Below are 25,236 nucleotides of genomic sequence, written 5' to 3'. Positions count from 1 at the left end.
CTGCAAATAGAGTTTTATTTCCTTTTTGCCAATTTGGGTGCCTTTGGTTTCTTTTTGTTGTCTAATAGCTCTGTCCATTACTTTCAGCACAAAATACTGTGTTACCTTTAAAAGTCAACTAAGGATGCGATATTAACGTATTTTTGATAACTAGAAAGTAATTTTATAATGATAGCGAGAGTACAAAATAAGAAGGTGCTTAGAAGAATGAACTAAGGCCTTAACTGATAAAATAATAGTGATCAAAGAAAATGATAATAAATACATCAAACTTTAAGTCAATCTGTAATTATTTTATTGTTTGTTTGTTTTTTAATTACGGACCATAGTATCTTTGACACTGGCTAAGAGGAAAAGTTGCTTAGTGCTTTTCTGTGTTTGTGTAAGTTCATTACTCGTAATATGCTCTTACATATATTCCTCCCTTTGCCCAGAATACTTCAAGAACCTTTTCTGGCTCATCTCCAGCCACTCTCTTCTAACACACCTATATGGGCCTGCCGTCTTAGAGGCTGTGAGGTGAGTTAAAAATAATGTGTACCTATAATCACTTAACCTGTTGTGATCATACTTCATCTGAAAATACCCACTTTTCAGTATAACCAGTTTAGGCTATATAAGTAATATTTTGTGTTTTCATTAAATGCGAACTCATCTATTTTTTATAGCTTATAAATTGTAAACTCTATTAAAGCACAAGTCATATCAACCCCTAAAAATTCACTTCAGCATTATTTCTTGTTTTGCTGCTCTCTTCCTTTCCATGAAACCTGTCATGTTTTTCTTGTTTTTTCTTTTTAAACATTTCTTCTCTTTCTTTACTTGCATTTATTTTCTTCTCAAATTCTTGGTAGAAATTCTTTGAAGATTCACTGTTTGACCCTATTTTATTTTCTGTGTTTTATCCTTTGGAGCCCTGGTGGCATAGTGGGTTACGCATTGAGCTGCTAACTGCAAGGCCAGCTGCTCCGTGGGAAAAAGGTGAGGTTTTCTACTACTGTAAAGAGCTGGGGTCTCACAAAAACACAGCAGCAGTTCTACTCTGTCTTACAGGGTCACTAGGAGTCAGAACTGACTCTGGCCCTTTGGAGAGTATCTCCTCTGTTGTCTTTCAGCTCTTATTCTATTAAAATTATTTTCAGATTTATACAGGCATTTCTTTAATTCTGCCTCTACTCCTGTCCCCCAAATCTCTAGTTACTAACTTGGAATCTGACTTCCATTTACCCCAAGTTCACTATGTCCCAAACAGAAATCATCTTCCATTCTCGACTATCTCAGTTTCCTAAATTCATAATGTAATGGCAAGTACCATTCCTCTGACGTTCAAGGACAAAGCTGTAAACCAAAATCAGTTTTTTCCAAACTCCTGACTCTTTTAGATTTTCCTTTGATGGTTAATTTTTGCTTATTCCCCTTCTTCCACAGACCATTATTTTCTTTAGCTAGATTATAGAAAGTAATATAATCTCTTTGACTCTGTACTTTTCCACAACTACTTGTCTTTTCATTATATAACTACTTGTCTTTAAATCGCATTGCTGGAAAAATGGTGTGGGGGCCACCTCTGACCTCCTCTATCTTCAATAGAGAGAATGAGAATCCAATTCCACACCAGCCAATTTCCACAAGGCAGAAGTCAGGCATGCTGCATCCTTCTTAACCTTATCAGCTATCCCTTCCACTCTAGTTCTGGTTAATTCTTACACAGAACTCATAAACAATCCTCACGATTATGGGGATTTACCAAAATAGCAAGGATACTGTTCTTTTGTCTGCAGTGCTTCTTCTCAGCATGCAGACAGGAATATTTCTCTGGTCAGGTCTATATCCGTGGGCCACAAAGCCTGTGCACTGCTCCTCTGCGCTGTCTCACATCTTGTGGTCTTTAGCCCAGGCGTCTGGTGTCTTCTCCTTTGCAGGTAAAGATCCCACACACTCATCTCAGAGCTCTGCTTTCTTGACGCTCATAGAATTTTCTCTCCTTTTGCTTCTGAGTTGGTTCACTCTTATCCAGTAGAAGGGCAATATTGACCAAAATCCTTTTTTAGTTGCCCCATAATTGCATGGCCCCACCCAATAATTTGGTGGACTTACTGAAGACGTGGATGAAAGAGCCATAAGTAATTTCACGTTACCACAATTCGTTTTTTTGCATCCCAAAAAGATCAGTTACTTCTGTCATATCCTTTAGCATCCGTAGCTAGGTTTCAAGACCTTCCATGAACGACCTCACTTATTTTACCTATTTTATTCCCTACTTTTCTCTAATAAAGTTTTGTTTTTGTTGGTCTCTCCATCCTGCTTTCTGCGAGCATACCAGACTTTTTTTTTCCAGTTCTGCCTTCACCCACAATTCCTAATTCATTTTTGCTTCTACTTACCACTTCTGACTATTCTTCAAATCTCAAGGCACGTCCTATGTGTCTATTCTGTAAATAGTCTATTGATTATTTCTATTGATTATTGAGTATTTCAAGTGTTCCAATTCCAACTAACATACAAATTCAACTTAAAAGACAGAGACAGACATAGGAATAGATGGTGTTTGTAATGGGGGACTGCTTGTACCTGGTTTTATTACCAGTTTTCATTTGAGTCCATTAGGGATGGAACAATTCTGCTTTTGTTTCTTGGCCAGAATCTCTTGATCCTGAAAGTCTTGTGAGAAGACATGGTGAAGATTAACGCTGACTACACAAACGTGATAGAGGAAGAGAGGGACAATCACAGTTTTCCAGTGTCTTCTTAGAATTTACTAATTGTGACTAATCAATGAGGTTTTAAAAACAATCATTACAAGTGTTACAGAATGCTGGGGACCATAACAACCAGGTTGTCAAATCACCTTATTTTGCAGCTGTGGTGCATGATACTGCCTTTACCTAAAGTCACACATCTTCTTAGAAACTGTAGACTGAGTACTCTCTCCCAGTGAAGAATTCACTCTCCTCTGTCAGGCTGTATACGGAATGAAAACCATTTCAGTTAATGACTAAGGAAAATTTTTATGTGCTTTGCTTCAAAATATTGTTTAGTAATAGCTTTCGCCTTTTGAATTTCTGTTTAGTGATATTTTTTCTATCATCATCCAAATTTATCCAAGATATATCTTTTGTGACCAATTTCAAAATGTATTGAACTTTTTTTAAAACTTTTTTTTAAATTAGGTAGGAGTTTACATTTCAGATAATTATTTTAAATTCAATGATTTAAACAATTTATTGAGCCACCTACATCAGCACCCTGCTCCCACCCCCAGATTACCCTGAAATACTTTATTAAACTTTCAACTCCTGATAGAGAACTGATTTTATTGTACCTTGTTCTGAATTTTTCATTTATTGCCAATATTATGTTTTTATTTACATTATGATACATTCCTTTTTGTGGAATGTATTCTTGTCAAGTAAAATATTGGGTTTAGTGAGGTCTGTTATTTCCACGTCTCTGATCATATTCTTTCTAAGAGAGAAAAACACATGAAGCCGATCCTAGGTGTATACAGTATATCTCTTATACGGGGATACTCAAATAGTGCTTTGTGGATGATAGCAACTGATTTATATGATTTATTTATACTTGATCCAAAAGGAATTTAAGACAGCTTACAAAGATCCATAAGATATATTAGCAAGGTGGTAATTAAAAGTGGGAGCTAAATAATAAAGAAAAACAAGAATAGGACCATAAAATAGAAGTTAGAAAACCTTAATGCTCTATACATATGTGTGTGTGTGTATGTGTGTTTCTATAATATACAGAGCTACATTTCAAGATCAAACGTAGGTAGTTAAAAAAATTCTATTAGCTAAAATTTTGTAAATTTCATAAAGTAATAATAAAACCAAAAGCTGTTTTTGTACCTAAAGCCAGACTGTAATTTCTGTCAAAAAAGAGGTATATTGATATAACTATCAACTTCAACATTTTTATAGGTTATTTAATCACAATTTTTCTAGCTTCTCAGATAGACTTATGACAGTTTAGCAAAATAATTCCGTAAAATAAGTCCCATAGAAAACCACTACTTTTCTAGTTAATGGTGTGCTGATTTGGTGTACTACAAGGACAGAATTGTAAACATCTAGAGGGAAGAATACTCTTATGTTTTCAAACTATCCTACTTAAGTATTTTTTCCCTCAAAGTAGACTTTAATAAAGATAATGTGGCAGTGAGTTTGGACTTGTATTCTCTAACACATACCTGGAGAAAAGTTATTTGATTATGCTGATTGAATTATCTATGGTTGTAATGCACTGGTATCAGAAGGAAACAATGACATTCTCTTTTAAAAGTTAATGAGTCTTTCCTTTGGACAAGCATCTCATTAATTTTCTTAATCTCATTAAATTTATTGTAAAAGGAAATAGCTGTCATATTTGCTAATCATTTATTATTTAACTTCTACCACATGCAGAAAATTGGAGATTCATACCGTGGCTATTGTATTAGTGAGACTGAATTAGAAAGTGTCCTCACATTTCACAAGCAGCAAACACAGAGTGTTTGGGGGACCCGCCAATCTCCAAGCCCAGCCAAGCCTGCTTCACGCTTGATGTGGAAATCCCAGTATGTCCCATACGATGGAATCCCATTTATTAATGCAGGTACTTTGCTTTTAAAAGAATCATTCAAAAAAGTTCCACTGCAGCCATGGTCTATTTTGAAAATAGAGTTTTCTTGAAGGGTTGCATTTTCATTTTGGTAGAATGTTAATTGATAATAATGAATATTAACTAAAAAGAAAACTTTCTTAGTAAATAGAATCTATTCGTTTATATTGTAAAATGGTATTTTATGGAGGGGTAAAAATGAGCTGATACCAAGGCTCAAGTAGAAAGAAAATGTTTTTAAAATGATGATGGCAACATATGTACAAATGTGCTTGACACAATGGATGAATGTATGGATTGTGATAAGATTTGTAAGAGCCCCCAATAAAATTATTTTTTAAATAACAGTAGAATGGCATTTTCATGTACCAAAATGAATAGATATTCAAGTACTGTGCTGATAAATAGAAAATAAAAATATTGAAATTCCAAGTAAGTCTATTTAATAAAATTTAATATTTGTTTTATTATTTCACATATGTGCACAAAAACTATGTAGTTTTTCCTCCAATGTAGATAGTCAGCCTCTTGTCCCTTGACAATCTTAAAGCTCTGGAGTTAAACTGTATTGAATTTGTATGCATAGTTGCATAGAATTTTGTATTTTGCATAATTTTTCAAACAAAGTATGCATTATATACAGTATTCTCAGAAATTGAGCTGATGTTTACTAAGGCAGTAAAATTTGAAACAGTCCCCAGACTGTCATCCTTTTAGGATTAATAAATATTTGTTACTATTTTTAATCACGTACTTTAAGAGGGTTCTTTCATTCCTAAATTGTCTCTGTATAATAGAAATACTGTACCACGTTGCCTACTCCAACTAAGAATAAAAAAGGAACTTCATGCCCTATTTCATATCTTTGCAAAATCAGTTGTAAACTTTTAAAAGCTGTTTTAACAAATGGCAAGAAAATTTGAGGGTAGATGATACTTAAATGGAATCATTTAGGAATGGTATTTTTTTACCCAGGAAACATCATGTTGTTAGGTGCCCTCCAGTCAGTTCTGACTCATAGCAATCACATAGACAACTGAATGAAACACCACCAGATCCCTTACTGTGTTTGGGTCCATTATTATAGCCACTCAATGCATCTCATTGAGTGTCTTCCTCTTTTTTACTTACCCTCTCCTCTACTAAGTACAATGTTCATCACTAAGTCTGCCTGGTAAGATATCCAGAGTATATAAAATAAGTTTCATGATCCTCACTGATTTCAAACCATGAATTCCTTGTTTGTCTTTGTTGTCCGTCGTCTAGTTTTCCCATGCATGTGAGGCAGTTGAAACACCATGACTTAGGTCAAGCAGACCTTAGTTCTCAAAGTGACAGCTTTGCTTTGATAACCTGTAAAGAAGTATTTTGCAGCAGCTTTGCCCAGTTTAATATGACACATCGTACTTACAGTTGTAGTTAACTCTAGTTAATTCAGTATAACATTATATCAGCATATGATGAAACTAACCATAATTTTCTACTGATCATTTATGGTTGTTTTTTCACTGTTAGAAGTAGTACATTTCATACTTACCTGGCAGGGGAGATACCATGATCACGAAGGTGGTTTTCCCAGGGCGAGGCTCACCCATTGCACTCCGGGTGTGCTGACCCCTGCGATTTCCCCAAATGTGGGAAACTCGACTGCATAATTTGTGGTGGTGGGGGACTGCATTCGCGCTATCCCCTGAAAAAAAAGAAAAAAAAAAAGAAGTACATTTCTTTTGATGAAAAGATGTAATGAGTTTTTCTAAAGTGTATTCCTTAGAATGTTATGAAGTCAATCTATTTCAACTTTACAGGATAATCTCAAATTCCCCTGGAAGGTGGTTATATAAATCCAGAATTCCTTCTGAAATTTTTTGGGCCATATATAGTTCAGAGTTCACACGTAAAAGTTTTTTGAGAGGGAAAATGAATTTATTGTTGGCGTTTTTTAGCTTTATAATCTTTTAAAAATTATTGATTGGGAGTTACTACATATATCATTCCACAGTTCAGTCACATCAGGCATTATTGCACAATTGCTCCGCAATTGAATCACTTTTTTAAAAGAGTTGTATACACATCATCACAATCAGTTCTAATGCTCCTTCCCCACTCCCACATTCATTGTTTAATTCATCAATTCCCTCACCTTCCCTGCCCCACCCCCAATACACTATTGCATCAGTTAAAGTCTCTATGCATTCACTCCTCTTGTGCTTCATAAACTGGGAAATTTATTTATAAAAATAAAGAGAAAGAAAAGACCACCACCAATATTTAAAAGGCCAGAAAAGAAATTTCTGTCGTGGTGTAAGCAAGAAATAGTCGTGCCTAGAACAAATTCGAGAGGGAGGTCACCTGATCCAAGTATCATCATACCATGGTTCGATCCACCATTATCAAGTTTACAATAATCTCCGATGGTAAAACTGTTCTAGCCCCTCCCCTGTGGTTAGAGGGGATCTGCTAGAGGCTCAATCTGATGAGATGCTCTGCAGATGGGTTTTGGGTTCCCACTGTCCATAGCCTTCTACAAATTGACTGTTCACAATTTAATCTCTGATACTTTTCCCTTCATCATATTTGGATTTTGTTATTTTCATCTTTGGATCACACAGACTGGTGTCCCATTTTCGACTATTAGCACTGCATGAAAATTCCCCTTCCCCATGGCAGCTATATCTGACTTTAAAACGTCCTTATACTATATAAAAATTTAAAGGTATACCTAGTTAAAGATAAGAATATATTAAGCTTAGGGGAACTGATAGCAATGATGTCTATATAACCCGAATTGAGGGGAATGAATAACAGAAAGGCAGATGAACAGATACTGGATGAACAGATATTGGATGATAGAAGATATTGCCTGGGGTGGGGGGTGGGTAGTAATGATAGTAATATTTGATATAATAAGGGTTTTGAGTAGGGCGGGGATCAAGAGGATCAAGCTGATACCAGAGTGCAAAAAGAAAAAATGTTTTGAAAATAATGATGTCAACAATTGTACAGTCATGCTTGATCTAATTGAATTATGGATTGTTTTAATATCTTTCAAGCTCCCAATAAAATGGAAAAGATAATAAAAAATAAACATAATGTGGTATCCACATGCAAAACAAAAAGATATATTAAGCTTCATGACTCCAGGTTTTCATATCCAGATTCAATAATTATCAATACATGGTCAATCTTACATCATTTTTATCCATCCCTTCCCATTTCCCCGTGTTTTGCATAAGCAGTACCGGATATTCTATCATATCATCTGTGATTACTAACGTATTTAACTCTAAGAGACACCAAAACCAAACTCACTGCCATTAAGTCAACTTCAACTCGGTGTTAGGCTGGACTGACGAAAGAAACAAATACACTGACACTCGATACATGTGTAAGAAAGAGTTTTATATCATGAGGTTTTATAAATCAGGAAAACATCCCAGCCCTGCCCAGCTCAAGTCCATAAATCCGATGCTAGTCCATAAGTACCTCTTCAGACTCATTCGGCCGCATTCAATGGTGCAGAATACAGGAAGATTACAGGGCGGTGTGTGCGGCGTTGTTTGGATCAAATGGCCGCATCACAAGGCTCATGCAGGTCTAGTAGCTTGTCAACAAGGAAGTGAAGGGGACTGGGGTGTCCCAGAACCCTCCTTATGAAAAGGCCAAACCCACAAGGAGGTACCATCGGGCTGTGACTTGATTGACAGGCTAGACTTCACCTTGCACTTTTTTTTCACCCCTACACTTTCATATTTTCAAGTTGACTTGAAATTATGTAAACTACCACAGACACATAGTGACCCTATAGGTAGATTAGAACAACCCCTTTAGCTGTTAAGCTTTGCAAGGCTAGAAAATCTTATCTTTCTGCCATGGAACAACTGGTGGATTTGAAGTGCTGATCTTTCTGTTAGCAATTCAATATGTAACTGATCATGCCACCAGGGCTCTTTCTATAAGAGATAAGTACTCTTTATTGATGAGGGCTTCAAATTTTTTGTGGAAAAATTGTGTTATCTTTAAATTTCATTTTGTCATGAACTTTACAAAGCCCCATTATTTATACTCTTTATTAATATAATAAGTATGTGTATACACATAATATGCCATGCCAATCCAGTTATCAAACTGTTGAAAAATTAAAAGCTCTTAGTCGTATTTTGCATGCCTTATGACCTGAGTGGGGGCTCATCTTCAGCACTGGATCAGTTCCTCTACTAACTTTTAAAGTTTTTAGTGGCTAATCACTCTGAAAGGAGCTGCCTCCTTCAGCCTCCAGGGCTGTCAGATGCTCAAATCTCCACCCAAACCCTGGTTTTTGAAATTTCAGTGACCTACCTTCCAGAGTCACAGCAACATAAAAGAATTGAATGTGATTCCTTAATTCTACAGAATGTCCAGTCAGTGTTCACGTTTCTTTACTTATTTTCCCCAAAGATTTGTTCATATTCAGATTAAACAAGGTTCATTCATGCATTGCATTTGTTTTTCATAACCCTTAAATTTTTTAACTAGTTTTTCCATGATCTAAAGATTTTTTTCTTCTCTCTTTTTTTTTTTTGCACGTGTTGGGGCGTGGGGGGTTATTGTTGAGGAAACCAAGTTTGCAATATTCTGGATTTTACTGATTTCATCCCTGTGCTTTAACTTTTTCTATCGTGTGTCTTTCCTGTTGACAGATGCTTGATTAGATGCAAATTTGATTTTGGGGAGACTACTTCATTGGTGTACTATGTCTTTCCTATTGCTACCTAGGTCTTTCTTTGTGCTCCTAAGATTGGTCAGTGAATTTAGTTGTTTTAGACTCCATTTAGCACCTGAACAACATGAATTTGAAATTAACCAGTCTAGTTAATATGCAGATTTTTTTCTGCTGCTATTGCCCAGAGTACAGGTGTTCCAAACACAATAGACAGCATCATTAAAAACAGAGAAGATTGAAATTGTCAAGGATTTCATTTTGCTTGGACCCACAATCAATGCTCATGAAAACAGCACTCAGGGAAAAAAATGATATATTGCTTTGGGCAAGGATGTCAGTTTAAGGACTAATATGTGCCTGACCCAAGCCCTGGGACTTTTGATCACCTCATATGCATATGAAAGGTAGACCTTGAATAAGGAAGACCACAGAAAACTGAGGCATTTGGATCATGATGTTGGTGAAAAACATTGAAAGTACTGTGGACTGCCAGATTATCAAAGAAATCTGTCTTGGAAGAACTAATGTCAGAATGCTCCTTAGAATGGAAGGTGACAAAACTTCATCTCATGTACTTTGGATGTGTTATCAAGAGAGATTAGGTCCTAGAAGGGGACATCATACTTGGTAAAGTAGAAGGCTAGCAGAAGAGAGGAAGACCCTCAAGAAGATGGATGAACACAGTGGCTACAAGAGTAGGTTCAAACACCAATTATGAGGATGGCACAGGCTAAGGCCATGTTTTGTTCTATGGAACATACATGGTCATTATAAGCCAGAACCAACTCTTGACTGTACCTAACAACATAGTAATTATTATTAAAAGTTATAAAATTGTTATTTACTATTTTTTAAAAGGTCACATATATCCAAATATCAGTAGACATTTCCTATAATCTTTACCATAATGTGGTATAACATTGATAAAATTTATATTTCTTTGGTTTTGAACATTGCTATCAGGTTTACTGATGATTATTCTCCTTTAAAATTACATAATGAAAGGCATATATTTTTCTCATTGACACCACCAAGTTATCTTCAATAAAATGTTCAGAAGAGAAGGGCCTGTGACGTCATATCAATAGTTGGTTTTGGCCCACAGGGAGCAGGGCTGTGGTCATGGAGTGTCAGTATGGGCCGAGGAGGAAAGGGTTCCAGTTTAAAAAAGTCAGTGAGCAGGAAAGCAGGTCCTGTCAGCTCTACAAAGCTACTTGTCCAGCCCGGTAAGCTTTACTTCCTTTATTAACTTTGTGTGAAGTCCTGATTTTCTAATATTGCATGTATGTTTTTCATTTAAACTTGGATCAGCACTACAAGTCATATGGTGAAGACTTAAGTTTTCTTTTAGCCTATTCCCTAGGACCTTCTTGAAGGCAACTACGCTTAAACTCCGTTAGTTGCTGTCCAAAGATACTGTCGTATATAAGGACATGGACATTTTCCCTGTAGCACCATAAATGTTACTGACGATCTGAATCAGGTTTACAAGGCTCTTCGTTTGTTAGAGTCCTGTAATCGTCCCCCTTCCCTCCTGCCATCCATCCTGATTTTCCTCCGCCTGCGTGTCTTTACTGCACAGACGGCACGGTGCGTGGGCGTGGGTGTGGGGATGCAGTGACACAGACTGTTCCATGTTGTGCTTATTTTATTCCCCAAGTATCATAGGATTGGTTCCATATTAGTACATACACGGCTGTCTCTTTGTAATAGCCCTATAATATTCCATTTACAAAGAGCCATCTAACATAAAATGACATAAACTTTGCTTTAATAAAACAAATCATCATTTACTTAGTCCTATAATGATGGGCATATCTGTTGTGAAAAATAGTTTTTATTCTCGTATACAAAGCTGCAGTTAGTTAATAGGTTGAACCTCTTTGTACATTTGTGCTAATGTGTCAGTAGGATAAGTTCTTGGAAATGAATTCCCCAGGGCATTCCCTGTAAGATCAGAATCTTGTAATAAATGCCTTGAATGCTGACGGGAATTTCTTATTGGGTTAAAACATAGCCACGTACTTCAAAGGAGGGATAGAAACGTGCGTAACTATGGCTGCACTGGAACGGATCTGAGGTCCAGAAGGAGGCTACTAAACCATCCCAGCGACAGGTTATTGTGATCGTGGCCAGAGCAGAGAAGGGGAGGGTTCAATCCATCCATACTTCGTTGTTTTTACTGAAGCACAATCGTTCATTTTCTAAGTACTGTTTTGTCACGGAAATATAGCATGTTTTTCGCACAGTCCTTATAATACTTTCTAGATTATTGATTGAATGTTCTTTAAATTTAAATGCTTACTATGTTCTCCAATACTGCGTTGATGCGTTAGATTTTCTTGGCATTATAGTATAATGAAATACATGTTTCTTTATTTTGCAAAAAGGATATATATTAAAAAGGTACAGAAGTTTCCTGAATTTAGCGTTTCTACAGACCCCAAAGTTGACAGAAAACTTGTCAGAATGGAGCAGGAGAAAGCCTTTAACACGCTAAAGAAGAACATAGTGGATGCTGGAGGTGTTATTAGGTATGGCGGCTGTATTGTTCTTTTATTTATGAATTCATTCTCTGTAAGAGGATAATATTTCCCGATCATTTCATTAAATGGCATCAGAATGAAAAGGTTTTATTGGTAATTCCTGAGGCATTTAAATGATTTGCCATTGTACAAGCTACTAACTATTTCAGCCCCACATTGTGCATAATACAGGCTAAAGAATTTTCTACATCATATGGAAGTTTTTCCCATATTGACAAATGGATATTTAACAAGATAGTGCATGAGATGAATATATTTCGTTTCAGATACTTACTAGAAGCAGAATTTATAGCCACCTGCGTTTGGTGTTTTTTTTAAAAAAAAACAAAAAACACCTACTTTTGATTACTTATATGGAGTCCTGGTGATGCACTGGGCTAGAGATGGAATTGCTAACCAAAAGGTTAGCCTGGAATTCACCAGTCACTCCACAGGAGCGAGATCAAACAGTCTGCTCCCGTAAATATTTAGAGCAGTGGTTCTCAACCTTCCTCATGCCACGCCCCTTTAATACAGTTACTCCTGTTGTGACCCCCCAACCATAACATTATTTTTATTGCTACTTCATAACTGTAATTTTGCTACTGTTATGAATTGAGTGACCCCAGTGAAAGGGTCACTTGACACCCCTCCACCCCCGAAGGGGTTGCGACCCACTGATTTAGAATTTCACAAACCCTAATGAGCAAATATTCCCTGTCATATAATAGGATCTCTGTGAGTTGGAATCACCTTAATGGCAGTGACTTTGAAGTGGGCTTTGATTACTTAATGGAAAGCAGAAATTAATTCTAAACTATAAATAAAATTGTTTTGTACCTTTTTGTTAGTTTTTTTTGCTGTGGGTTTCTGTCAAATAACAGAGAAATAATAGCTTGCTTTTTTACTTACCTCTTTGTGTCATTTACTTACCTCTTTGTGTCATTGAAGATTTTGCTATTATATAGTGGGTATAAATATAACTTTTGTGTGGGCTCTAAAACAAATTTAGATATATGAAAATGAATAGAATCAATAATTGAATCATTACAAATTAATTGAACCCTTAACTTTGGAAAATGTTTAATTTTAAATAATGTTAGTTTCATGCAATATCAGTCATTGAAAGCATTTTATACAAAAATTTCAAAACAGTATCATTCTTGATAATATCATTTTCCCAGTATCTCTTTTGCAACTCTCGATACAAGACACCTATATTTACTTTTTAGTTGGTATGCCTTGCACACTGGGCCAATAGGAAATGGGAGTAATTTGGAAGCAATATGTTGAATTCTTGTCCAAGAATAATGTTCCACCTAAGTGAGTCTCCACAGGCTCTGAATTACATGCTCTTTGGTTAAAAGGATGGTAGGTTCAACCCAAGTGTGATTCAGGACAAAATGGTAGATGGATAATAAAACAAAATAACCAAAGATAATTTACAATGTATTTTTATCTAAAATTTGCTTAATATGATATTTCACATGCCACTTTTATTTATACTCAAATCACTGTACTCCACCCAGCTACTAAATTCTAGGGCCGTAGTGAAATTCTATAAAGGTTTATAAAAACTTTTATTTAATTGAGTATAAACCCAATTTTTAAAACAGTTCATTAGTACACCATTAACTTTTTATTTTGAATGTATGATCATATGTAATTTAACTTAAAAGGTTATCCCTTCTCTATATATGCACATGCCTGGTTATGACTTTTGCCATCATCTAATAAAAATAATTGTAACTGTTTTCTCTTATCAGGTGGTATGTGCAGTTACCTACACAGCAGGCTCATCAGTATCATGAATTAGAGACTCCCTGTCTTTCACCTTCCCCTTCTCCTTCCCCTTCCCCTTTTCCTATGCCTTCTCTGGAAGAAGAGGAAAATATAACTAGAGATGAGAATTGTGCATTACCCTCACGTCTGCATCCTCAAGTAGCTTGTAAGATTCGAGAACTAGTATCCCAAGGAATAGAACAGGTGTATGCAGTAAGGAAACAGCTAAGGTAATTATCCTTTTAGTTTTGTTTGTTTAAAATAATATGCTAATTATTATAGGCATTTTCTAGGCTATATGCTACTAGGGTAGATAAAGCAATATGATTTATTAATTTACTGCTCAGCAAACAATGATGTAAAATGGTTTATTACGATTCTGATTCATATATACTCGAGTGTACGCTGGGATTTTTCAGCACATCTCTTTATGCCGTTTTTTCTGGTAAAATTAGGTGCATCGGCGGATATTCGGGTGGCTTATACTCGAGCGTGTGTGTGTATATATATATATATATATATATATACATATATGGTACTCATTTATCATATTCATCTTTTAAGTTTGGCAAATTGAACTAGATCTAAATGACACATGGATCGAATTTTATAAATACCTTGACAGTGGGAAAAAACCTTTTGTTTTAAAACATTTTTAAAGCCTAGGCTGAGATTTATACTTACTTCAAGCTATTTGAAAGATAATTAATCTTACTATAACAAAATAATTTAGATAGTTTTTTTATTAAATTCTATTTTACTGATACTTAGCCTATAGTATTTTTACAAGGAAGAGGCACTGACGATGTTTGCAGGTGTTGTGCTGTGTGATTTACATGCATGGTTCCATTTAATCTTACAGCAACTCTAGAGAGTGGGTTACTTTATACCCAGTTTACAGATGAGAAAATAGATGCCAGAGGGTTTAAAGAACAGAATTAAAACAAAGGCAAACCTGAAATATAGGTCCGTCTCTGCAGATATGTTCTTTATCACTGGTATTTAACTGACTTTTTTCAGATTGGTTATTGTGCCTTATGATCTGAATTACGAAATGAGAACTTTCTACAATTATTACTTAATGCATGACATCACTATTGAGCAGCCTTCTTGGGCATTGTATATGTATGTCTATAGAGGCATTATTAGAACATACATAAAATTTGTAATGCCTGCCACTGGGTCTTAAAAACAGAAGCGTCACAGTTCTCTGGCTTGGTCTACTGAATGGAATGCGTGGAGCATGTATATATCTATATGTTGAACTGTATTAGTTACGTACTTCTTCTGTTTTCTCTACTTGTTAAATTTAAGCACATCATAGCTTACATAATATTAACTGATGCCTTTGGAAAGTATCATAATAAACATAGTCTGTGTGTGCATAACTTCGGGATCTAAGTGCTTGTACTTACCAGGTCAATATATGACTTTGGGTGAATTACTTCTGAATTGCTCAGTTCCCTCATCTGTAAATTGAGAGTGGTAATTGCACCTGTGTCACAGAATTACTGTAAGTATTAAAGGAGATAATTGATGGGAAGAGCTGATAAAGTAAGCATCAAAGCCATTATTGTACTCAAATAAAACATAATTCTTTTAAATTAAATCCATAAAAATGTAGAATTTTATTCTAAAATACACAGATGTTTAGTCAATGAATATATCACATTTCTGTAATCTTTATGAACTGATTTAATATATGGAAAAAGTGAAAGTTGACAACTATAAGTTATTTTTAAGTGATTTAAACCATTTCGTAAATATTTGTGCTAAAAAAAGGCTTTCGTTTTTGGTATAAAATATATTTCCCTATGGTTATATTACATTTTAAATTCTTCACAGAAAATTCGTGGAAAGGGAATTGTTCAGACCTGATGAGATACCTGAAAGACATAATTTATCTTTTTTTCCAACTGTGAATGATATCAGAAATCATATCCATGAGGTACAGAAATCCTTGAGAAATGGAGATATCTATAACTCTGACATTATTCCAGCAACGGTATGATTACAGTTGTAATTCCTTATTTTTTGACAGAATCCTTCATATCGTCTATTAATATTTTGTGCCTAGTAGGGATGCGTGTTATTTGTAGAAAGAATGACATAAAGAAAGGGGAAAAAGGTGATTTTTTTTCCCCTTAAAATTTATAAACTAGGTGTTCACCGGTTAAATTTTATTACTCTTACAAGAAGAAAAGTCAATGAATGTTTATCTCTAATTATAATAAAAATATTAATCTTCATTTTAAAGGAAATAATTTCTTTTTCTTTTTTTAGGAAATAATTTCTCTAAAATATTGTACATTTAGCAGTCATTGAGTACATACTATCTATAGCCCCACACTCCTCCCTTTTTAAATAGATGATTAAAGTGAAGTAGACTGGTTTAGACTTGAATGCATAAAATGGTGACAGTACTTCCACATGCCACCTGTGGGTATCAGTCAAGGTGAGAATGGAGTTTCCCCTCAAATTTTACTTATGCTAGAGCACTAATTACAATACTTTAAGGGATTGTGTTATTAGAATCTCAGTAAAAATGTTCTTTGCTCTCTAAATGTTTATTATTTAAACTCATTAAAGGAATAAATTAAGATTTGCTTTTCAGGTAGAGCTACTACTATTCCTTGCTATCCAAAACCCTTCCTTAATTATTTACAATCTGAAATTTAGGATCTAAAACATATTTGATTAGCAATATTCCTTGCCATATGAATTTTCCTTCCAAATATTTTCTTTCTAGGCATGGTAACCAAGCGTATTTGGATAATCAGGGATATTTTTTATTCCAAAATAGGAATAAGTGCAGAGAATAATTACAGATGAAAAATAAGCATCACTATAATAGAATGAAATATGATCAGTGTCTTGATGTTTTAGAATACTTTTCAATATCAATGCTTTGTTATACTTACTATAATAATGCTCTGTTTCAGCTTCAATGGACTGAAGATAATGGGAATATTCTTAGAGAGACTGTGACAGTTACAATTGCAGATGGTAGGTTATCTTGAATATACTTAAAATAAAAAATTAAGATTGTAAAAACTAGAAAGAATTTAAGATATATTATGTAATCAAATATTATTGATGAAAAAAACCATGGTTCCAAGAAGTGAGAGCAACTATTTTAGGTTTTGTCAGAATATTTCTAGATATTTAAATCTCCTGTAATTGGCTTTTGTGACTAAAAAATGTTGTCTCGTTACTAGCAAAGTGAACTAGAAAGTCGGGCTAATTCCAAAAGGAACAACTCTCAATTAGGAATACCCACTTTCTTAAACCCCGGCCACATGCTCTGACATTTTTTTTTTTTTACTCTTAAGACACTTATTTAAGAGAAAAAAGTAGGAGACAAGAAAAGAAATGGAAATTTCCTCAACTTTCACCTTTGGAATGACTTGTTTTAAACAATCTCGATGGCAAAACAGACCAATCCCAGTGTAAGGGTTTCATTTACCTTATTTGCATGGAAATCCCTTAGGGTCACAAATGGAAATCCCTTAGGGCCACAAACACCTCCCATTGTCATAGACCCATCTGGTCATAGTCACAGTCCTCCCTTGCTTGCTGAAAGTGAGCAGGACTTGAAGCACTTGCTGATGAAGATCAAGAATTCCAACCTTCAATGTGGATTACAATTCAGTGTAAAGAAGACCTAAATCCTCACAATTGAACCAATAGGTAATACCATGTTATATGGAGAAAAGGTTGAAATTGTCAATGATTTTAATTTTTCACCACCCCTTAACCATGTGTCAATCCATTTCATTAAGGGCTTGCCTCTTATTCACTGTCCTTCCATGTTACCAAGCACAATGTCCTCCTCTAGGGACTGGTCTCTCCTGACAACATGTCTGGAGTATGCAGACAAAACATCCTTTCTTCTAAGGAGCATTCTTGCTGTACTTCTTCCAAGACAGATTTGGTTGTTCTTTTAGTGATCTGTGGTACTTTGAATACTTGTCACTGAAGCCATAATTCAAATGCATCATTTTTCTTCAGTCTTATTCATTGTCCAATTTTAATATGTATATGATCATTAGTATTTTCATTGATTTTTGTGTTGTCCCACATGTATATGAGGCAAACATCCTTGCTTTTCACTACTTTTAAGAGGTCTTTCGCAGATTTACTCAATGCAATGCATTGTTTGCCTCTTAACTGCTGCTTTAGGCTTTTCTCTTTTGATCGTGATGTTACCTACTGGTCCCTCTGGGAAGATTTTTACTCTAGGCGGTAATCTATAATCCTTGGTCTTCGTCCACGTGCTTTCAGCAAGCAAGCAAAAAATGTGTGAGACCTGTTTAATCTTCCCAGTGATCCTGTGAGGAAATTCTTATTGTTTTGATTTTTTTGGGAACAGTTTTATTGGCACTTCATCCACATCATACAATTCAATAGTTCAGTCATATCAATTAGAGTTGTATAATTACCACAGTCAATATAGAACATTTTCTTTTTCTTTGTCCTCATGTTATTCATGTAACTTTTTTCATAATTGTGATAAAAATATACACAACAAAACATTCTCCAATTAAACAACTTCTGCATGTATAATTCAGTGCCATTGCTTATACTCTTCATGTTGTACAACCATTATTGATAGCCTTTTTCAAATCATTCCACCACCATTAACATAAACTCAGCGTCCCCTAAGCAAACACTCTCCCTCTTTCACCCATGGTAACTACAGGTCAAGTTTGGTTTCTTTCTTTCTTTTTTTTAAGCTTTCTTGATAAACTATTCACATATCATGCACTTCCATCATGAAATCGCTTTTTTTTTTCCCTTCTCCCTGTGTTTCTGGGTCCTATCTGTACCAGTGTCCATCCTCTGGTCTAGCTAGACTTGCAAGGTAGAATTGGGATCGTGGTAGTTGAGGTGGGGAGGGGAGGAAGCATTTAGGAACTACAGGAAAGTTGTATGTGTCATTGTTGTTACATCACACCCTGTCTGGCTTGTCTCTTCCCTGAGACCTTTCTGTAAGGGGATGTCCAATGGCCTACAAATGGGTTTTGGGTCCCCACTCCACACTCCCGTCTCATTCACTATGATAAGATTTTTTGTTCTGATGATGCCTGATCCCTGATCCCTTCGACACCTCGTGATCGCACAGCCTGGTGTGCTTCTTCCATGTGGGTTTTGTTGCTTCTGAGCTACATGACCGCTTGTTTACCTTCAAGCTTTAAGACCCCAGACTCTATATCTTTTGATAGCCGGGCACCATCAGCTTTCTTCACTACATTTGCTTATGCACCCATTTGTCTTCAGTGATCGTATCAGGGAGGTGAGCACACATGATACGATTTTTTGTTCTTTGATGCCTGATAACTGATCTCTTCGGCACCTCGTGATCACACAGGCTGGTTTGCTTCTTCTATGTGGGCTTTGTTGCTTCTGAGTTAGATGGCCACTTGTCTTGATTTTATAAATGAAAAATTTGAAGCTTAGAAACTGAGCTAAATAATATATTGAACATCACACTGAAATCCCCCCTTGTCTGACACCAAGGACATTTTAAAAAATCTTTTTATTGGAGGCTCATACAACTCTTATCACAATCCATACATACATCAATTGTGTAAAGCACATTTGTACATTTGTTGCCATCATCATTCTCAAAACATTTGCTTTCTGCTTGAACCCTTGGTATCAGCTCATTTTTCCCATCCCTCCCCACTCTCCCGCCCATCATGAACCCTTGATAACTTATAAATTTTTATTATTTTCTCATATCTTACACTGATGTCTCCCTTCACCCACTTTTCTGTTGTCCATTCCCCAGGAAGGAGGCTATATGTAAATCCTTGTAATCGGTTTCCCCTTTCCAATCCACCCTCCTGGTATCACCACTCTCAGCACTGGTCCTGAAGGGATCATCCATCCTTGATTCGTGTGTTTCCAGTTCCTATCTGTACCAGGGTACATCCTCTGGTCTAGCTTGATTTGCAAGGTAGAATTCGGATCCTGATAGGGGGTGGTGGAGGGGGGAAGCATTCAGGAACTAGAGGAAAGTTGTATGTTTCATCATTGCTATACTGCACCCTGACTGGCTCATCTCCTCCTGCCACCCCTCTGTAAGGGGAAGTCCAGTTGCCTGTAGCTGGGTCTTGGGTCCCCAATCTGCACTCCCCCTCATTCACAATGATTTGATTTTTTGCTCTTTGATTCCTGATGACACGAAGGACATTTTAAAAAATACTCAGCTACTGTGTGGAAGCAGTACCTGTTGTAGATGCCTAATTTTTGAAATGGAGTTTGTTGTAACTTTGTTGTTGAGAAGATACAGAGCAGGACATACAGGAATTCAACAGTTTCTATACATACAATTCAGTGACATTGGTTATATTGTTTGAGTTGGGTAACCTTTCTTTTCTGGCTTGTTCCTCGTCCCTAAAAAAAAAAACGGATCCCTCCCTAGTTGTCCTGTCTAGTCTTTTGAATTGCTATTGTTAATTTGATCCCATTTAGTTCTGAGTGCTCAAGGGAGGCAATCTTTACTAGTTATGCCATTATTAAGTTTTGATAAGAGATTAGGGAATGTTTTTTGCTTAAAGTTTTAAAATTTTCTCTAACCTCCATAGCTCCAGAAAACCTAGGAATTTTTGAAATTTTGTCTTATGCTTTTCCCTTTTGATGAGGAGTCCACTATAGATTCATTGATGAAAACATTCAATATTGGTAGCTGGATACCAGCCAATTGTTCTGGTCTCGTGACAGAGAAGGCTGTTCTTCAAAAACGCAGTTAGCCATATATTCCATCTCCTTCTCTTCCTGACTCTCGTCCTCTATTGTTCTGGACAAACCTAAGCCAATTATGCCTTGGACAACCACCTGCAAACTTCCGAGGCCCCAAGCAACCACGTAGTAGGATTATTAGGTTAATTAACTGGATATCCCATGAAATTCATCCTAAACTTCCAAACTGAGGAACCAAATTCCATGAGGTATTTAGCCATACATAATGTAGCCTTGTAGCAATCTTTTACATTTTTAAATTTTTGTCCCATTTTTATTTAAATATATCGATCATACAACTTTTGCCAACTCAACTTTTTACAAGTGTTCAACAGCAATTACATTAATCAACTGTACAACCTTACCCTTAATGTATGTGATTTTTTCCATGACCATAAGCTAAATAAAATTGTGTTCTGATTGACTTTAAGAGATGGCTATATTTTGATACCATATAAGAATTATATGACAGTGATTCAAGTTCTCATAAGAACAATTTTGTATATATATTTTTAAATTAAGATGGCTTTTAAAAACACAGACATTTAAATTTTTTTATTGAGAAATAAATTATGGAAAGAAATTTGGTGTGATTATTTTACTCCCATAAAGAATTGTGGTCTCCACTGGAGATCCCCTCACAGAGGGGTTTAGGAGAGGAGACGGGTCAGTCAGGGTGCGAGGTAGTACCGATGAAGAACACAGCTTTCCCCCAGATCCTGGATGCCCCCCCAACTACCATGATCCGAATTCTACCTTGCAGGACTGGATAGGGCAGAGGTTGTACACTGGTACATATGAGAGCTGGAGGCACAGGGAATCCAGGGTGGATGATACCTTCAGGACCTGGGGTGTGAGGGGCGATGCTGGGAGAGTGAAGGGTGAATGGGTTGGAAAGGGGGAACTGATTAAAAGTATCCACATGTGACATCCTCCCTGGGAGATGGACGGCAGAGAAGGGGGGGAAGGGAGACTCCAGATAGGGCAAGATATGACAAAATAACAATCTGTGGATTATCAAGGGCTCATGAGGAAGGGGGCAGCGGGGAGGGAAAGGAAAAAAAAAGAGGACCTGATGCAAAGGGCTTAAGTGGAGAGCAAAAGCTTTGAGAATGATTAGGGCAAAGAATGTATGGATGTGCTTTATACAATTGATGTATGTATATGTGTGGATTGAGATAAGAGTTGTATGAACCCCTAATAAAATGTAAAAAAGAAAGAAAATGATTAGGGGAAAGATTGTACAGGTGTGCTTTATACAATTGATGTATGTATGTGCATGGATTGTGATAAGAGTTGTATGACCCCCTAATAAAATGTTTTTAAAAAAAAAGAAAAGAAAATGATTAGGGAAAAGAATGTACAGATGTGCTTTATACAATTGATGTATGTATATGTATGGATTGTGATAAGAGTTGTATGAGCCCCTAATAAAATGTTTAAAAAAGAATTGTGGTCTCAGAAATCCACAAGGGCAGTTCTACCCTGTACTGTAGGGGTACTATGAGTCAGCATCAACTCATTAGCAGTGAGATTGAGTTTTTTATTATTATGTACTTAACTTTATGCCAGGTATTATCTTAGGTCTACAAAAGATTAAGTTTGTAATTAAGAAACTCGATGTTTCCCTCATCTGAACAAGTTTGTGCATAGTTTAGCATCATAGCATGGAGAGTATGCTTGTTTAATTATTGATATATAAAATCTTCCTAAGTGTGGGGAGAAATATACATAGAGTTTCCAGGCCTCATCAATATACTAAATTAAATTCAATGACGTTGAACCTTGTTCCCTGAGTATAAGGTGTTGTCAGGTCTAGAAAGAGTGGATTGGATGTTGTCTTAATGTCCTGTAGACCCTTTTGACATTTTTTCTTATTCTAACTCTTATAATAAGGTTTATAATGAAGGGTAGCATGCTAGAAACTTATAGAAATGATCCTATTTTAATAGTATATTTTTTACATAACTTAGAAAATGCACCAGAAGAATTGATTACCACCAAAGTGGAAGGAAATCAGACAAGGAGTTCTTTGTCTCCAGAGCCAACCCACTTGCTCTCCTCACTGTCCTCATTTCAGCCCAAAATATTTGCACAACTGCAGGTGGGTGTCAACTAGCCTTACTTGAGCCCCTTCTCTTTCTCCATCGCCTCTCCTAGGGATTTTTAGAAAATTATTACAGAAATTGGTAAAGCAATCAAAGTTCCTTTCATTATTTGCTAACCTCTTTTTGTCTTGATTCAAGAAGTTAATCCAAACAGTACGTTTTGAAGAAAGCTTGAAGGTGACTATGAGTACTATAAAATTTTATACCTTTCCTTTGGGACTTATTATTCGTTAGTAAATACACTTTTACAGGAGGAGCTTTCGTGGTGTAGTGGTTTCACATCAGATGTGATTGCACGGTCGGCAGTTCAGAACCAGTAGCAGAGAAAGACTGGGCTTTCCACTCCCGTAAACAGTTACAGTTTTGGAAACCCACAGGGGTCAATCACTATGAGTCAGTATTGACTCAATGGCAGTGACTTTGGCTTTGGCTTATACTCTTAATTATAGGATGGATTTGAGTTAGAATTTTACTTGAAGGCCACTGGTTTTACACTTATGAAGTAGCCCTCGTGATGGAGTTATTAAAAAACATTGCTGCTAATCAAAAGGTTGCCACTTCAAACCTACCAGCCACTCCTCAGGAAAAGAATTTTTCTCTCTGCTTCTATAAAAATTTACCACCCTAAACGTGCCTGGTACTTGCCTCATGAAGAGATCACGAATGACATGGTTGCCATAGAGAAGTGTGGTGGGGAAACCAAATAGCTTGGGTCCAGCTATCATGAATAATAGTACCTGGGTCTTAAAGTCTTGTCACAAAACAAGCAGCCGTCTAAATGAAGAGTCAACTGCATCCACACTGAAGATGCACACCAGCCTGTGTCATCCAAAGATAGCTAATAATAAAATCCAAACCTTGGAAAGGGAACAGTTTTAGCCTCAAATACTCACAGAAAGATATGGACAGTAGTGGTAGACTAAAATCCACCTGTAGGGTCCCTACGTGAAAGCTTCTGATGAATCCCCAATGCACACAGGCTGAAACAGCAACAGCCCAAATGCCAGGCAAACAGCATTGTAAAGTAGATTTTAGCTGGTGCCCAGCTATCAAAAGATGTAACATCTGGGCTTTTAAAGGCTTGAAGATAAACAAGCATCCATCTAGCTCAGAAGCAACAAAGCCCACATGGAAGAAGCACACCATCTGTGATCACGTGGTTCTGAAGAGATCAGTTTTCAGGCATCAAAGAACAAAAAAATCATATCATTGGCTGCACACCTCCATGATAGGATCGCCGAGGACAAACGGGTGCATAAGCAAATGTGGCGAAGAAAGCTGATGGTGCTCGGCTATCAAAAGAGATAGTGTCTGGGGTCTTAAAGGCTTTAAGGTAAACAAACGGCCATCTAGCTCAGAAGCAACAAAGCCCACATAGAAGAAGCACACAAGCCTGTGCGATCAAGAGGTGTCGAAGGGATCAGGTATCAGGCATTATCAGAACAACAAAAAAAATATCTTACTATAGTGAATGAAGGGGAAAGTGCAGAGTGGAGACCCAAAGCCCATTTGTCAGCCACTAGAAATCCCCTTGCAGAGGGGTCTAGGCGGGGAGATGAGTCAGTCAGGGTGCGATGTAGCACTGATGAAGAATACAGCTTTCCTCCAGTTCCTAAATGCTTCCTCCCCACCCACCCCAACTATCATGATCCGAAATCTATCTTACAAGTCTGGATAGAGCAGAGGATGTACACAGGTGCAGATAGAAGCTGGAGGCACAGGAAATCCAGGGCAGATGATACCTTCAGGACCAGGGTTGTGAGTGGCGATACTGGGAGGGTAGAGGGAGAGTGGGTTGGAAAGAGGGAACCGATTACAAGGATCTACATGTGACTGCCTCCCTGGGGGACAAACAACAGAGAAGGGGGTGAAGGGAGACATCGGATAGGACAAGATATGACAAAATAATAATTTATAAATTATCAAGGACTCATGAGGGAGCAGGGAGGAAGGGAGGGGGAAAAATAAGAGGACCTGATACAAAGGGCTTAAGTGGAGAGCAAATGCTTTGAAAATAATGAGGGCAAATAATGTACAGATGTGCTTTACACAATTGATGTATGTATGCATTGTAAAAAGAGTTCTATGAGTCCCTAATAAAATGTTTAAAAAAGCAAAAAAAAGTAGATTTTAGCAACCGTAATTGAACTTGAATGTAACATTTTATTGTTTTCTCTCTTCATGAACCCTCGGTGAATTGATTCTAAATTTGTAATCGTCTGCTTTCTCATACATTGCGGTCTCTATAGGTTTTATATGGTCACTGTTGATGGGGCCTTATTTACTGTCTGCTATAGTCTTGTATATTTATCTGTATAAGGAAACAAGGATGGGTGGAATTACGAAGACGGAAACGGAATTAATGATTACCTAGGGAAGGAGGGGGGGGCGGGGAGTCAACATCAGTATTGTAAAAGAAGGTAGAAAAGGTCCAGAGTTGATAGTAGGGATGATTGCATGGCCTTCTTGATCTGCTTGCACTGTTGCATTGTATGGTAAGTGTATCCTATAGCTCAAAAAATAGATACTAGAGGAAACAATTTACCGACTTGGATAACCTTTGGAGCAGTTCTGTTCCAATTAGTCAGAATTGGCTTAATTGCAACAGGTTTGATTTTTGTTTTGTTTTGTTTTCAGTAGGGAAATAAGATTGTATTTGCCATTCAAAAAGTACCAGACAACATCTTCCTCACACTGCCCAAGGTTTTTGTTTTTATGCTCTTATTGTATTGGCTTCAGTTTTATGTCAGAAGAATAT

General features: G+C 36.5%; 1 protein-coding gene and 1 non-coding gene across 3 annotated transcripts in view; both read left to right on the top strand.

Annotated features, from left to right (window-relative positions):
• Positions 1-25,236, top strand: part of CARF (calcium responsive transcription factor) — a 48,831-nt gene that overhangs the window by 19,349 nt on the left and 4,246 nt on the right. For both annotated transcript variants that reach the window (XM_075529979.1, XM_075529980.1), the window contains 8 exons: positions 435-519; positions 4,422-4,611; positions 10,422-10,542; positions 11,707-11,850; positions 13,608-13,853; positions 15,469-15,628; positions 16,566-16,629; positions 22,344-22,474. In XM_075529979.1, coding sequence (XP_075386094.1) covers positions 435-519; positions 4,422-4,611; positions 10,422-10,542; positions 11,707-11,850; positions 13,608-13,853; positions 15,469-15,628; positions 16,566-16,629; positions 22,344-22,474 — 1,141 coding nt within the window. The remainder of the gene's footprint in view (positions 1-434; positions 520-4,421; positions 4,612-10,421; positions 10,543-11,706; positions 11,851-13,607; positions 13,854-15,468; positions 15,629-16,565; positions 16,630-22,343; positions 22,475-25,236) is intronic.
• LOC142425072 (U1 spliceosomal RNA) lies at positions 6,147-6,310 on the top strand. Its single transcript, XR_012779448.1, has one exon. It is a non-coding gene; the product is annotated as a U1 spliceosomal RNA (small nuclear RNA).

Source organism: Tenrec ecaudatus, chromosome 13, assembly GCF_050624435.1.
Source record: "Tenrec ecaudatus isolate mTenEca1 chromosome 13, mTenEca1.hap1, whole genome shotgun sequence".
In the NCBI taxonomy this organism is placed as follows: domain Eukaryota; kingdom Metazoa; phylum Chordata; class Mammalia; order Afrosoricida; family Tenrecidae; genus Tenrec; species Tenrec ecaudatus.
Note: the sequence above shows the minus strand (reverse complement) of the source record. Positions and strands in the feature narration are given on the sequence as shown.